This window comes from Citrus sinensis, chromosome 4 (assembly GCF_022201045.2).
Source record: "Citrus sinensis cultivar Valencia sweet orange chromosome 4, DVS_A1.0, whole genome shotgun sequence".
In the NCBI taxonomy this organism is placed as follows: Eukaryota; Viridiplantae; Streptophyta; class Magnoliopsida; order Sapindales; family Rutaceae; genus Citrus; species Citrus sinensis.
Genome location: NC_068559.1, coordinates 1,501,212 through 1,516,199, shown reverse-complemented (window position 1 = coordinate 1,516,199; position 14,988 = coordinate 1,501,212). Strand labels below are relative to the sequence as shown.

General features: G+C 32.4%; 2 protein-coding genes across 2 annotated transcripts; one reads left to right on the top strand and one right to left on the bottom strand.

Moving 5' to 3' along the window:
- Nucleotides 1-528: 528 nt before the first annotated feature.
- LOC102614863 (LOB domain-containing protein 12) lies at nt 529-1,699 on the bottom strand. Its single transcript, XM_006486198.4, has 2 exons — nt 1,434-1,699; nt 529-1,061 (listed from the first exon to the last, which is right to left on the bottom strand). Exons 1-2 carry the CDS (start codon nt 1,587-1,589, stop codon nt 717-719), a joined length of 501 nt encoding a protein of 166 aa, XP_006486261.1. The 5' UTR covers nt 1,590-1,699; the 3' UTR covers nt 529-716.
- Nucleotides 1,700-10,516: 8,817 nt separating this feature from the next.
- On the top strand, nt 10,517-13,268 carry LOC102615169 (ferritin-3, chloroplastic). Its single transcript, XM_006486199.4, has 8 exons — nt 10,517-10,947; nt 11,289-11,372; nt 11,475-11,535; nt 11,634-11,721; nt 12,352-12,413; nt 12,573-12,638; nt 12,746-12,809; nt 12,949-13,268. Exons 1-8 carry the CDS (start codon nt 10,637-10,639, stop codon nt 12,999-13,001), a joined length of 789 nt encoding a protein of 262 aa, XP_006486262.1. The 5' UTR covers nt 10,517-10,636; the 3' UTR covers nt 13,002-13,268.
- The last annotated feature ends 1,720 nt before the right edge of the window (nt 13,269-14,988 follow it).

Below are 14,988 nucleotides of genomic sequence, written 5' to 3'. Positions count from 1 at the left end.
CAAAATTTAATTTATGTTATGCATATCAGCCTAAGCCACATTATTTATTCAATGATCTACGCTTAGATTCATTTATATGCTGGAGTCTTGGTTTTGGTCATTCTCCATTGGTGGTAGGGAGATAGATTTTGGCCTTGTCAAGTGGAATTAATGGTTATATCTTTGCAAAATGTAAAAGCATATATACAAATAGCGGCCCTATCTTACATGCCAACCAAACACTGCTTTATTTCTGTAACTTGGAGAATTCTTATATTTACTTGTTTGAGAAAATAAAAGATTACAAGAAGTTGGCTTAGTAGGACATCTTCAGGATTGAGGTTTCATGACTTTGAAGTTATAGCTGTTATGAAATGGAAGCATTAGCTATCAAGGAAAAGTAGATGGGTGTTTGATAAACTAATAATAAATTAACTTGAAGAATTTATGTCAATTAATATAGTTTTAAGAAGTCACCGACCCGCCCTGCCAACTCTCACAAGTTTACAAGTAGAAGCATAATTTGTTTAATAAGCAAGTTAAAGTACGTACTTGAAAAAGATTTTAGTTTAGTTAACTTCTCACATGCACATGCTAAAGTTGACCCTATTTACTCAACCCTTGTTTAAGACAAATTCATCTGTGTCAAATTAATGACCTACTTTCACAATGATTAACTACCAGTCATAATATTTAATTAACAAGAAGTTGAAAAACGTACAGAGGGCAGATTTTAATTAAGAAACCATGTCATGTCCAAAGATGCTCTCTCTCTTGAGGGAGTCATGAATTACATTATTGCTCGATGAAGTAAAATTGAGGTATTGATGGGGGAGGTTATTTTGGAGAAGAAACGACTTGTCATCTGGGTCTATTTGTGGAGTTGGCATCATCGGTTCTTGCTGCATCTGGATGCACAATATCTCTGCTTCAGCCACTGCTAGTTGCATTTGCAGCTGAGACACTTGGTTTTGCAAAAAAGATATGGCACCAACACAGCCATATACTGGGTCTCTCACTCTGGCGTTTGCTTCATAAACCAAACTGCTCACTGCATCTGCCCTTTGATGCACCGGAAGCTCCTGCATCATCATGAAACATACAAGGTTAAGCGAGGTTCAAACCCCACAAACTTTTTTCTGATTTTATCTGTTAAATCAACTAGTATCAGGGGCTGAACTATGTTGAGACCCTTTCCCCTCAGATAGTCAGATTTACTGTTTTTATGATATGGCCCTCTTAGGTTTGTCATTTATACGTTGTGTCTCCCCCAAAGGAAAATCACGATTCTGCCACTAACTAGCTAGCACCCACATCTAACTATATACATACATATATACACGTACGAAGACATAACTAGATATACATAAATATACATGTGCATCTATGTACGTATGCATGTTATGCCGATGATTGAGAGAGAGAGAGAGAGAGAGAGAGAGAAGCGCAGAGACCTGCAACATTTTGCTAACGTTGCTAGCACCAAAGACCTTATGAACAATGGCAAACTTGTGGGGATCATCAGGAGGGAAGTAAGGAGCAAAGATGCAGTCTTTGGCGCAACGGCGACGCAGCAACTTGCAAGAGGCACATGGAGAATTTCCACCCATTTTCCTCTGTGAAAAAAGAAAAAAAAAAAAAGTGCTTCTAGGAAGGAGAAGATGGCTATAGAGATACAACAGAGCTAGCTTTTAAGGGCTTGAAGAGAAATGAGATAGGGGGTTTGTGTATTTATAGTAGTTAAGGACATGTGATGAGTGTGTGAGTCGAGTGTACTATAGATCAAAAGCAAAGAAAAGAAAAAGGCTAGGAGCTACATACCAATGATAATAATTATTAAAGATATGAGTTGGGTTTAGTTGATTAATTAATTAATATTAATATCTGAGGGAGGAGAGTAATTGATTTAAGTATATGATTGAGTATTGATTAAGAGAGGCCTCATGTTGATGCTGTAGCAGCACGTTATAGATCAAAGCAGGAGGGCGGCTATAGATTATTGGATGAGTGCAAAATGAACTATTGATTATGACGATGTAGGAGAAGGATCTATAAACTTTGAAAAAATCAAAGTTTTTCATAAAAGAACAACTTGCTAAAGAATATTCAAGACAAATCTTGAAAGAAAGCTTCTGTCTAAAATAAATTATAAAAACCTGCCCATGGTATACTTCAAGTAATTTGGTCCTTTCATTTGTTAGCTAATTACAGTAATTAAGTATGACTATAGAATTTCAAAAAGGATGAAAATAGAGACAACAAATTGAATGTAGAATCAACTCTAATCTCATAATGAATGGGATTAATGGGTTTGAGTTTTAATGATTCAAACTTTCAACTTTATAAGTCTTAATTTGAGGCAGATTTTTAAACGAACCACTAAATTATGCTATAATTATAATAATTTAATTAGACTCTTGATAAAACGTAGACCACACTAATTGCCATGTACAATATTTCAAAAACAAATATTTACATACATATATACCTAGCTAATCAATATAAAGTTTGAGTGAACCCAACTGTAGTTGACCTTAACCAAAAGGCGTGTTGGGTTGGCACCTATACTAAATTTAATAATAGGCTTTTTTATGGCATCCACGTTCCCTATTTTAATCTTCTTTCTAGCTCTAATAAAATTGATCAAAGAGCTCTAGCCAATGTTAATTTTCAAGCCTCTTTGTGCGTGCATGAGCTTGGGTTTTTTTTTTTTTTTTTTGTTTCTTAAATTAGGGCAAGAGATGGTCAAGAAAAAAGTTGTGAACTACGGGAAACCCTAATTAGCCAAGACCAAGACCAAGACCGAGACACCAAAGAAGAGGCTCAACGTGAATGTTTGTTAAGCACACAAACATTCACGTGAATGCACAAAACAAAGACAAACACCTCTTTAATTTTCTCCCCAGACCACATGGTTTGACTCAAAATCATTATTTAGATCAAACAAACACTGGTCATATTAAATAATCATATTAACTTAAATAACAATTTCATTATTATATGCGTGGAGGAACTAATCTGGTGGTGCATCAACAGATTAAAATTCGACTTATTCCCATGATATAAATGGTTAATTTCAAAGATAATTACCATCGATTTCAGAATTATATATTTTGGTATAAAACTGGTAAAAACCTTTGATAAGCAAATATGAATTGGGAAGATAGCTAAAACTAACCAATTTCTGCTCATTTTGAAAATCGATAGAACTCCCTTTAACGTTGAGATGTTAACCAGTACGATATTACAAACAATATATAAATTAAACAATATATAATTAAAGTTCATCTGTGATGTTCAATGATTAGAGTTACATAACAGAAGAAATAAGAACCGTCTTATTCTTTTGGACACTTTAAAGTGCTTCTGCTGCTTTAGCTTTGTTTTATAGTTGATTCAATAACATGACTTGTCGTCTTCTAAAAAGGACAATAATAATAACACGACTTGTAAGTAAACAAGCTGAGAAATAGATACTCGGCATCAAGAATTAGTTAATTGACCAGCCAAACATATCTGCTAATATTTTTCTTCATATATTTTGGCTTTCATAATTAGTTCTCAGTGGGTAAGTGGAGAGTGTAGACTGACCCGTGAACGAGTCATTTTCATAATCGTTTTCACAGAATAGCAGAAGAGATTCATTCTGATTTCATTATATCATTAGTTTTGGCTATATGGCTTGAAGAAATTTGTGACTCTTATTTTACTAAACAATAATACAAAATCAAAAGAAATTGAGTGTTCGTTTATTTTTTATATTTTTATTTAAATGTCCATTTAGTCTTTATGTTTTAAAAAGTACCTCAAAACAACATGTAGTTAAATATATTACAGTTTTACTCTTATTTTTTCCTTTCTTTTATAATAATATCCTTTCAACAATATTCTTGACATTAATTAATTTGTGACTCTTATTATTAAATTAACCAACAACTATTAGTGTGAAAGAACTAGCATTTTTTAGACAGTGCAACAATCTTTCTAATAATTGTTTATAAATAAATTAATATAAGTAAACTTAAAACAATGTCTAATATTCTTGCAGTAATCTTATTGATAATTATTTTATAAAAAATTAATTTACTAAATTAATCTTAAAATTAAAATAACAATAAAAATATTTGTGTCAATTTTTATGTTACTTTTAAAATTAATTAGATAAATTATCTTTTTTTCATTAATATCCCCAAGAATATCGTTGTAAGGATATTATTGTAAAAGGAAGGAAAAAGTAATGCTAGGAGTATAATATATTTAAGAGTAAGGATGTTTTGAGTTTTTTTTTTTAAATATATAAAATAAACAGATATTTAACCGAAAATATGAAGACTAAGTGAACTTTTTATCTTCAAAAGAATGAGTACTCTATCTTTATGAGTAAACACATTTTTTGCTTCCGCTTGTTATGATGAAACTTGTAATCATATAAATTCTCATTTAATATTTAGAATTAGGTATTGATTCTCAATTGAATTTAGTTATTCAAAACTATAGACGATGCCAAATCCTGTAAAGGGATTTAACCCAACTTAATTATACTAAAAGCATTGACTCATTTCACATTCAAAAACATTAGTTGTTAGTCATGAATCATGACATTGCACACCAATGACCAATTGGCCGTAAGAAACAATGTTGTTAGATACAAGATATACAAATGTGCAATTGCAGGGTAAGCTAATGAATCTCAGCAGAAATTTAATAATCCGATCATGATAATGGAATCGAAGAAAACACGCAACCCCACTAAGAAATTAATGCTATACTGACATGAAATTAAGCTGTGATGACTATTAAAATGAAAACCGGTTTCGAGGGGGAGATTAATATTGAAATTTGCATACGAGTTGTGGAACCCTAAGTTCTATTACTCACTATTGCATTAATGACCCATCACATGATTCCAAAGCTTCTTTTTTCACTTCCAGTACAAAACAGCTCCATTTTCATTAAATATGTCGGTCTCTTTTATCATAGATTATACAATTAAGAAGAAGAAGAAGAAGAAGAAGAAGAAGAAAACGGAATCAAATGGGGTTTCTGATAATCACAAAACCCGAAGTTCTAGAAAGATGAGACCATGCATAAAGACAACGTTAAGAAACTAGATCTCTGTTGTTTGATTGGATTCTGTGAACTAATGTTCGAAATTTGAGGCAATAATTTAGAAGGAAAAAAACAGACATCTTATCAACTTTGAAGGAAAATAAGAGAAAACATGAGACATCCAATGCATGCATTAAATGAGCATCGTGGCTAAGCAAGATTCGTTTTCGAGATGCATATTTTTCTATCAGGATATTATGATCATAGTTTTGTCTTTCGTTTTGGTAATCTCACTACTAGCAGACGAGATTGGTAGAAAGCTCATTTTTGTACGAAAAAGTCTTTCGTAGGTATAGAATTGTGAAGTGTACAAGATAGAGAAATATGATAAACTTCACTCTTATTCATTTTAAATGGTTCTAGAGTTAATTTAGGTGCATCGTCCTGTCGTATTCACGTTCTTATTAGACTTCATATCCTTTCAAAATATTTGGATTTATCTATCTTTAAAATTAGAGAGAGCAAATTTTTAAATGAGTGCACGACAATTTTTTGGCTAGTATGATAATTGTAATAACATAAAGGTTTCCTTTTTTTTTTTTAACGGGAGTACATATTACATTAAAAGAAAATAATCAAAGATAATAATTTGATGGGATTCAATTTTAGGGTTGGCCACTGGGCCAGTCTTTAGTTTGAACTGATATATTCGATTTGGTTCAGTTCTAACTTCAGATGAGTTGGATCGATACAACTTTTTTTTTTTCATTTCATTTCTTATGACTTATATTATCTTAATACGATAATGCATTTAATACGCTTCAAATCTGCCATTTCAATCATTTCCCATATGCATGTTGAAAAATTATGAATAGTAGCACAACCTCTTGACTGTTTCAAAGCCTATTCAAAGGCCATGTAGCAGAAGCTTATGATAGGAGCAGCCGCGAAGCTAAAGAGAGGCTAACCTAGGGTTAAGATTTTTGAAAAAAAAAATTATAAAAAAAATTTCTTGACATTAAATTTTTTTTAAACATAACAAATTGTAAACTAACGGCGGCTTAGCATTGGCAATTAAATGTGTTGATGGCTCCATGAATTGGATCCATTGACGGAGGGCAACCATTGACGGTTAGGTGAAGTAAGGGTCGACTTTCAGGTTCTAATGTGAGGATGGCACCAACTTAGTATTGTTGAGTTTAGAGAAGAAGAGGACTACTTATTTTACAAATTTGGGGGAGATGATGACAAGAAGATATTATCTTATTTTAGCTTTCGAAAAACAAGAATTTTACTTTAACATTTTAATGAGAGATATGAATATGACTAGTTTCTTGTTGCTTTTTATTTTAATGTTATAATGCAAAATCAAAGGTTTGTTTTTGTTATAATTTATTTTTATTTTATAGTGTAAAGTTAAAAATATCGTTGCACTTTGACCATGAATGGTAATTAAAAAAATCTTAGCCCACACTAAAAAAGTTTGCTAGTTAGATAGGCGAAAAGTACCCTGCCGAGAGAGACAAGTGGTGTAAGAAAGTACGTTTTGTGAACTTCAAACTTAGTTGGACCGATGGACTTCATATTAGAGTACAGGTAAATTGCAACACATAATCAACACTTACATTTTGAAGGAGAAGAAAAAGCGTCTAATTAGAACAATGTCTTCTTATGGTCTTTCGCACAACATAAGCACCGTACATGCACGACATGAGGCTATATCAGCATGAAATATGCAAGACGTGACGCCGATAGCTGCTCGTTATCCTTTAATTTCACCCGACTAAGGATGGAAATGAATAAACTCCTTCGTCAACAAATGGCTAACAATAATGGAAATGAATTGCTTGTTAATGTGCTTGAATTTCATCCGACTAAGGTTTAATAAAATGGAACCAACTCGTCACTTTAACCCATACTCACTATAGAAGAACATCATGCTGCATGATCGGTGAAATTCCCGTGGTAAAGGGTACACTAGCTCACTTCATTTGCACTATGCCACCCCGAGATGAACTTGGAATACTCGATTTTTATTGCACTCAAGGCAATAGAGTGGCCTGTGGCAATGTGGAAAAATTTGAATTTATAGCTCCGCCTCCCGCCAATTAGTAAGTCGCTACTGTTGTTTAAATAATTTTGCTCTTATTTTGATCTTATTATTTATTTCTATCCACTATCTAAGTTAAAAGTTCTATGTGACTTTAAGTGACTTTTAAGTGATCACCATAGCTATCCAATTGTAATAATCGTCCTTGTTGTTATGACTCTTTCTGATCTGCTTTCTATATAATGTTATCTTTTCATATATATATATATATGTATATAATAACACCAATCTTTTGTTCTAAAAAGGTACATACAATACATCAAACATATATAAAAGAGTCTATATATTGTCCACAACACATGCACGATATAAGCACGATACACGCACGACACGAGGCCTATATCAACACAAAATATGTATGACACGAGGTCTATATATAGCAGCACGACACGTGGACGACATAAGCCCTTGCTGATGCTGAGTCTTGATTTTACGTTTAAAAATAATATAACAAAATTGCTTCTTGTCGGTTGTTTGCCACCCTATATTCCCATTACATTCTTAAGAAAAAGCATAAGCGGCTTAAGTTACCAAGTTGTGGAGGTGTGACGAGCAGCGAAGAGTAAGTAATAAGTTGATGCGAGTGGTTGAGTTACTGAGTTGAAGATTATGTGTGAAGAGAGATGGGAAATGATGTTGAAAATCTAACCACATAAGCTCTGAAACAAGTTTATCTACGTACTTTGAGACATCTGGCTAAGGGGTTCAAAGAACTTTAACCTCTACCTTCACCCCCTATCGAATGGTATTCAATGAAATTCCTCATCTTTTAGATATGCAAAGCGAGATCCATGTCAATGGTCAGTAAAATTTTGATAATTTCGTGCATTTTTTAAAAAATTTATTTTGTACATGTTTAATTTATATAGATGGGTGTTTGACTGAAATTCCTCTTTTGACCATATTTCAAACTAGCTTATAGCTTATACAAAGTAACTTTCAATAAGAATAGGAGTTTAAGATCTTAGAAATATGTTCATAATAGGGTTGCATTGACAAATATACGATAAACCGTCATAATCTTATATAGCATTGAAGTTCTTGTTGAGGATATTAAATAAAATTAGATTATTAACTAAAATTAGTACTTTTTTTAATAAGATGTCATTTAACAATGTTATTTATTGGATGTGGATTTTATCCTAATCTCATTCTTCCTAGTCCTTTGAGGATCTTCTCACAAGTAGCAATAAGTTGCGTGGATAGCCAAGATTTTTTTCTTTTGTTTTCTAAAATCAATTCCTTAAATTAGTAAAGTAAAATAGTAATTATCTTCCATAAACAAACCAAAGTATTCTCTTTCATTAACTATTATTTTTTTTCACGTCATCCATTTTCGAAAAAAAAGTTATTTTGTTTATTATACGTTTAAAAAATGAAATTCAAATTACAATGGTAAATAACTCGACACCAACGCAATAAAATATTGTTTATAGGTTTAAAAATCAATCCAAAAACTCACTAAACAATTTTTTTTTATATTAGCATCAAGAGTGTACCGAAATTTTACAAAATACTAAATACGTTTTATATTTGAAAATAAAATTATAACCTAATTTCTTTAAAATTCCTTATCGAACTATAAACTGGACGGGCTCGGAGTTTTTGCAATTGGACTTTCCTTCTTAAAAGATTGGTGCTATTAAGACCCCTTCCAATAAAATCTATTTTGCATGTTTGTGAGCCCAATAATTAGTTAGAGAACACTCGGGGTGACTTGGCAGACCCATAGGATTCCTTTCTGATGGCCCAAATCATTGTGAAATGGAATGATCCAGTGGGCTGGATTATTCAGTCACGATCTTTTTAACCTCTTTCTTTTCCTTTTCGATATGAGAATCCTTCTTTACTGCTCCTATATGTATGATTTCTATTACCATCTTCAATCAATATCCCCCAAAAGGGCAAAAAAAAAAAAAAAAAAAGTCACACGATGTCGTTTTGCTAACATCAGTCCAAATATGGTAATTGGTAAATAAGGATATCTACAGGTGACATACAAATATTTTATTATGCAATTATGAATACTCCCACCTTAACCATGTTTGATTAGCTTGATTGTTAGTGTGGATTATTTTCATCTTATCCTTAAGATACTCTATAAGCCCATATCTACTTTATTCTCCCTATCGAATCATTTTGATAACCAGTCCCAAAAGATCGTTTTGACAGGCCCTTTCACACCTGCTTCCCACAATTAAAAAAAGCACACTTGCCTTTCCATAAAAGCAATAACTTATTAACATGTCAATATCATATAGTAATTAAAAGAAAAAAAAAATCCATTTCTATATGTATTAAAATATTAAATAATTACAGATACGGGATAAGATTTTTTTATTTTACTTTTTTTTTTTAAAGATGGGGAACGAATAAGATTTAAATCAATTTTTTTAATCCCTATCTTCTCAACTTATTTATCTTTATTAATTAAAGATATTTTAGTTATTATAAATAGACCTCTGAATGATAATATAATTATATATATTTAGATCTGCGGTAGGTCAATCTACACAAATATAAAAAGACTTTTTATTTTATTTTAAATAATAACATTATTTATTAAAATAGTGTTACACATTGTAAAATTTTATCTCAAATAAGAATATGACATTCATTAGTTGGTTAAATATTATTTAGAATAAAATTTGAGATAAAAATTTGAAATTACTATTAAGCTTCATTTGCTGCAGCTTTTGAAGTAAAACTTATTTAATTAAATCTTTTATTAATAGAGTTTTAACCTAAAAGTTTTAGTTGTTTGGTTGTCAATGAAAATTTTTATTAAAAACTTATGAAATTACTTTAATATGTAAATTTTTTAAATTTATATTATAAAAAAATAAATAAAATAATCAAATAAATAAATGATATTTTAAATATTTTAATATTAAAAAAAACTTCTCAATCTCCACTTCAAAAGTTCAAACTAATAAAAATAAAATAATTTATTTAAATTTTAAAAATTCTACTAACAAAAGCTAAACAGCAATAAAATAAAAGTTTATGGAGTTGGATAAGTCAATCACTTCTTATTAACAGTCATTTGCTAATTATAATAGAATCGATACTCATGGTTGGTTCTTAAAATTTTTGTCTTCATTTTAGCCATACAGCTAAGAAAGTGATTAGACCGCCAACAATAGAAAAAAAATTAACAATAATTTTCGTCATATCGAATTCCCATAATACCCCCCAGAAGGCCAGATATTTCCCAAATATTCTACTAGAAACCTCTATTGATGACGTGACACGAGCACGCCACGCGCCCACAGCCACCTCACAATCATAGCCGTACACGTGTTACGATCCAATGGCCCACCCCATCTCCAGCTAGCAGTCACCCTCGTATTTTATATTCACACCACACACCACACTCCATCATCATCATCAACCCTCACAGCCTCACAGCCACCGTTGCGTTTCACTTCATTTGCTCCTCTTTTCAAATCTTTTTGTCCTTGAAATCCGTAAACAAAAACATTTGAAAAAAAAAAAATGTTGCTCGAAGCATCTTCAGCTTTATCCCTCGTGAGCCCCCAAAAGGAGGCTCTAAATCCTCTGTTTTCCTCTGTTTCTTCAGCCTTTCCGCCGAACCCGAGTCTCCGTTTTTCTTCACCGAAAAATGATAACGGCGTGGTGGTTTGCGCCTCTAAAAATGCTAACAACAGCCCCTTAACCGGCGTCATTTTTGCTCCCTTTGAAGAGGTGAAAAAGGAGCTCGATTTGGTCCCAACTGTGCCTCAACTGTCTCTTGCCAGACACAAGTTCACTGACGATTGTGAGGCCGCAATCAACGAGCAGATCAAGTGGGTTGCTTTTTCTCTTCGCTTTGAACGCTTTAGATAATTAAAAATTTATCTTTTTCCTCGAAAATATTTATTTTTTAGGTTATTTTGCATGTTGTTTTTAAATTAGTTCTTTTTTTTGCAAGATTGTTCATGCAGTCTTAGTTTCTGTTATATGCTTGTGAAAATTGTTGGATTCCTTTCTTAATCTGTTGTATTTTAGGCGTGTAAAGTTTCTTTGTAACTTTCAGTGTTTGCTTAAAAGCTCTGTTTTTCCGTGATAAAAAAGTTGCCTTTTCTATGTATTGATGTTTGTTTTCTTCTAATGACTTCTTTTTTTTTTTTTTTGGGTGCTGTGACAGTGTGGAATACAATGTCTCCTATGTGTATCATGCCATGTTTGCTTACTTTGACAGAGACAATGTCGCGCTCAAGGGTCTCGCCAAGTAATTTTTTTTTTCCAAAAAAAATTTTACAACACTTTAAAGTTGTTTTGGCTTTCTCCTTGTTTTGGTTAAAGCTTACTTCTTATTTTGCATTGTAAATAGGTTTTTCAAGGAATCAAGTGAAGAGGAAAGAGAGCATGCTGAGAAATTGATGGAATATCAGGTGTTTAATTGGCAGCTTTCATGGTTTTTTGTGATTGTTTTTGTGCATCAGACGTTCATTAGTTGATTTTCTAAATTTTCTTTGTTTCTAATCATTAGAACAAACGAGGAGGTAAAGTGAAGCTGCAATCAATATTGATGCCTCTCTCTGAGTTTGATCATGCTGAGAAAGGAGATGCTTTGTATGGTAAGTGTCATGATTCAATGCATGCTTTTCATGACGCATGTTTTTCATGATGCTATCTTGCATTTTACGAAGTATCATTTGACATAGTGAGATGTATACTCTACTGGAGGGATGGTTATTTTTTGAAAATTAGCCCAAAATGTGAATTGTGTATGATTTTGATCACTTATGGAATGTGCTTCAATACAATGCACCGAGCAATATCTCATTTATGCTACTTTGAGAATTGTGAATTAATATCTGTTCACCTAGCATTGCTGTTACTGTTGTTAAAGGATTTAGCTGCATTTTGTTGCATGAGACTATTGGTAAATATGGAATACGGAATGCTTTCTATGCAAGTCTTTATGGGGTGTACGTCATTAATGCATGTTAAATTTGTTTAATGAGTGCAGACTTGATCTTATGATGATAACATGTAGGGAGATGTAGACAATAATATCTGAATGTCTTGTTGGTTTGCATGTGTGGTGGTTAGATGTAGATGAATAATCAAGTGGTTACTTGGGTGATGATAGATGAAGTCATGGAGCTGTTTTTGACCTTTGAGAACTGCCCATTACGATGCACTTGTTGTGAGTAAATTATCTATTTTTTTGACACTAATTGTTTGCAACTGTGATGATTCAGCCATGGAGCTTACGCTGTCTCTGGAGAAGCTAACAAATGAGAAACTCCTCAACTTGCACAAGGTAAGTTCACTACTTCCTCGAACATATTATGATGTTAAATTAGCAGATGGTATCAGAGCCTTGTTCATAAAGGTCATAGTGTTTAGAAATGCAAATGCTTAAGTTGAGATTTGTTTTCCCGTCAATTCTCTTGAACCACGGTTTATTTTGGACCAACAGGTGGCCAACAAGAACCATGATGTGCAGTTGGCAGATTTCGTTGAAAGCGAGTATTTACATGAGCAGGTAAAGTAAAACTTTCATTTTATTTGCTGTTATGGATTTGTTTCCATGCCCTGAGAAGACTGCTTTATGACCTCAAATCTGCCATTTCAATTGTTTGTCTTTTGCAGGTAGAAGCCATCAAAAAGATATCTGAATATGTTGCTCAGCTGAGAAGAGTTGGCCAGGGGCATGGTAGGAACCAAAACAAAATTTCTTTCTTAATTAATGTTACAAATTTGACTTTTTCCCCCCTTTTAAATATGATCATCAATTATCTGAATTGTCTTCTGTCTTCTCCTTCTAAACGGGTTGTTATGGTGGGGAATTTCAGGTGTCTGGCACTTTGATCAAATGCTGCTCCATGGGGAGGAAGTCGTCGCATGATGGTGGACACATCTTGCTTGTCACCTGACTATCCCTACTAAGGCTTGATCTTTATGTTGTTTTTGTTTTTTTGTTCACTAGTTCTTAATTTAGAAACTTTCAGGCATGCAATTAGTGCAGAAACTTTTACATTGTGTTGATAGATGAATGGCATATGGGGTACATCAGGCTTATCTGACTTTCTTTCTCTGTAGGAGTCCTCTGAAGTTCAATCTTGCAATTTGGGTGAATTATATAATATATAATTGTTGCTTGATTTTAAGTTGATGAATGGCTTGATCTCATAATATCTCAGCTAGACAGTGTATTCTGGGCTGCGAATGTTCTATTTGTTGAATTCATGGAGGGCATGGAACCTGGTCCCCTTTATGGGGACCAAGGTCATATATGACATGCCGTTCTTGTAAAAGCTCTGTCGCAATCTGCAACATGAGCAAGTGGCATTGTGTGACATGTTTTCACTCAAGGAGGGACCATTATTGATTATTGGTATCTGCTTTGATGTGTCTACTTGTTCTGGTTATGGCCATAAGTGTCGTCTCCTCTATTATAACTGCATCAAAACATAACGCCGCTGAATAGACCTTTTAGACTTGAAAGAAACATACAAGCCACAAATTATGCTCCATTATATCATCAGGTTATTTCATCCGCCACCTGCCCACCAAATCTAGCCCGCTATTAAGCTGTCGAAGGCTGCGATTGAGGAAAACGAACATGGATTCAGATGCGCATCGGATACTTTGAACAAAGCAACATCAGACCTATCACCATCCCATCTGGATTTTTTAAAAAATAAATTATGAGTTTTATAACAACTTGTCGCAACTTTATTCATTAAACTGTTGAGAATATAATTTGATGCTGTCACTTACTCATTCACTTACTGGTTACTTATATGTTGTATTAAGTTAATTTTGTACTCATTTGGATGACATTGCATGTCACTTGTGGGTCTCTATAGGAAGCTCAAAATTTTGAATTCAAGTCAATCGTATTATGATTAAGCACACAGATAATTGATTTACCCACTTATAGATCTCTTTGTATGGAAGAAGGTAAAATTCACTTATAGAAATAATTGGCTGTGAAAAGAATTAGTTAAATATTTGGTAGAATTTATTTTTAAAAATAATTATATGTATTTGTTAAATCTTACAATTAAACTGTAGTAAGAATATTAATGACTAAATTAGACATAATGTTGAATAAAATTTATTTACATATTTTTAAACATGTATATAAAATGTTTTTAATTGTTAATATATAATAATTGAAAATTAAAAAAATGTTTTCTATTATTTATTTTATTATCTCATTATAATTGGTAATAATAATAATTTTTTTTAAATTAATGATTTTGTTTTCTAATTAATAAGAATAATTTTATATTTTTATAGAGTGTGTGTATATGAAATTGTATTAAATATAAAGTAATTCTTAAAATTAGATTTTAAAAAATTATTCTTTCTTTATATTTCAAAATCTGTTATAAGATGAAATTATTTTTTTAAAATTAATTTTTTTAAATTTATTAAACACCAAAATTAATTTTTAACTTTTCAAAATCAACAATCCCTAATCCCTGAATGTGCTGCTTCTTTTTCTCTGTCTGCCTGCACAGTTTCATCACTCCTATAAGGGCGTAAGCTTCAGCTTCCAACAATTGATTTTTGGGCCAAGTTTAGAACTCTCTATTGAAGGCTACCCTTGATTTTAGAGGCAACAAATTGGAAGAGCCTACAGCAATGTCACACTTTAAACCCAAAAATTCTTTCATAGCCTCAAACCCCGTCTTGGGCTTAGGCCCAAGCAATTCTTTGCCGACCTACTGTCATCACTCATGAGCCCGCCACAGAGAGAAAAGTATTACGTCAAATTAAAAACGACAAGTCGTTTACTTGTTTAACAAATGAGTCACATTTTGAATGTGTGTCAATGCACTGCATGTCATATAACCATAGCTTTAAAACGAGATGATGTCTTT

Excerpts from the sequence above, each read along its gene's own strand:
- LOC102615169 (XM_006486199.4), top strand. The coding sequence starts at position 10,637 with ATGTTGCTCGAAGCATCTTCAGCTTTATCCCTCGTGAGCCCCCAAAAG. Across the intron at positions 11,373-11,474 it reads GCGCTCAAGGGTCTCGCCAA|GTTTTTCAAGGAATCAAGTG; the intron begins GTAATTTTTTTT and ends CATTGTAAATAG. Across the intron at positions 11,536-11,633 it reads AGAAATTGATGGAATATCAG|AACAAACGAGGAGGTAAAGT; the intron begins GTGTTTAATTGG and ends TCTAATCATTAG.
- LOC102614863 (XM_006486198.4), bottom strand. The coding sequence starts at position 1,589 with ATGGGTGGAAATTCTCCATGTGCCTCTTGCAAGTTGCTGCGTCGCCGT. Across the intron at positions 1,062-1,433 it reads ACGTTAGCAAAATGTTGCAG|GAGCTTCCGGTGCATCAAAG; the intron begins GTCTCTGCGCTT and ends ATGATGATGCAG.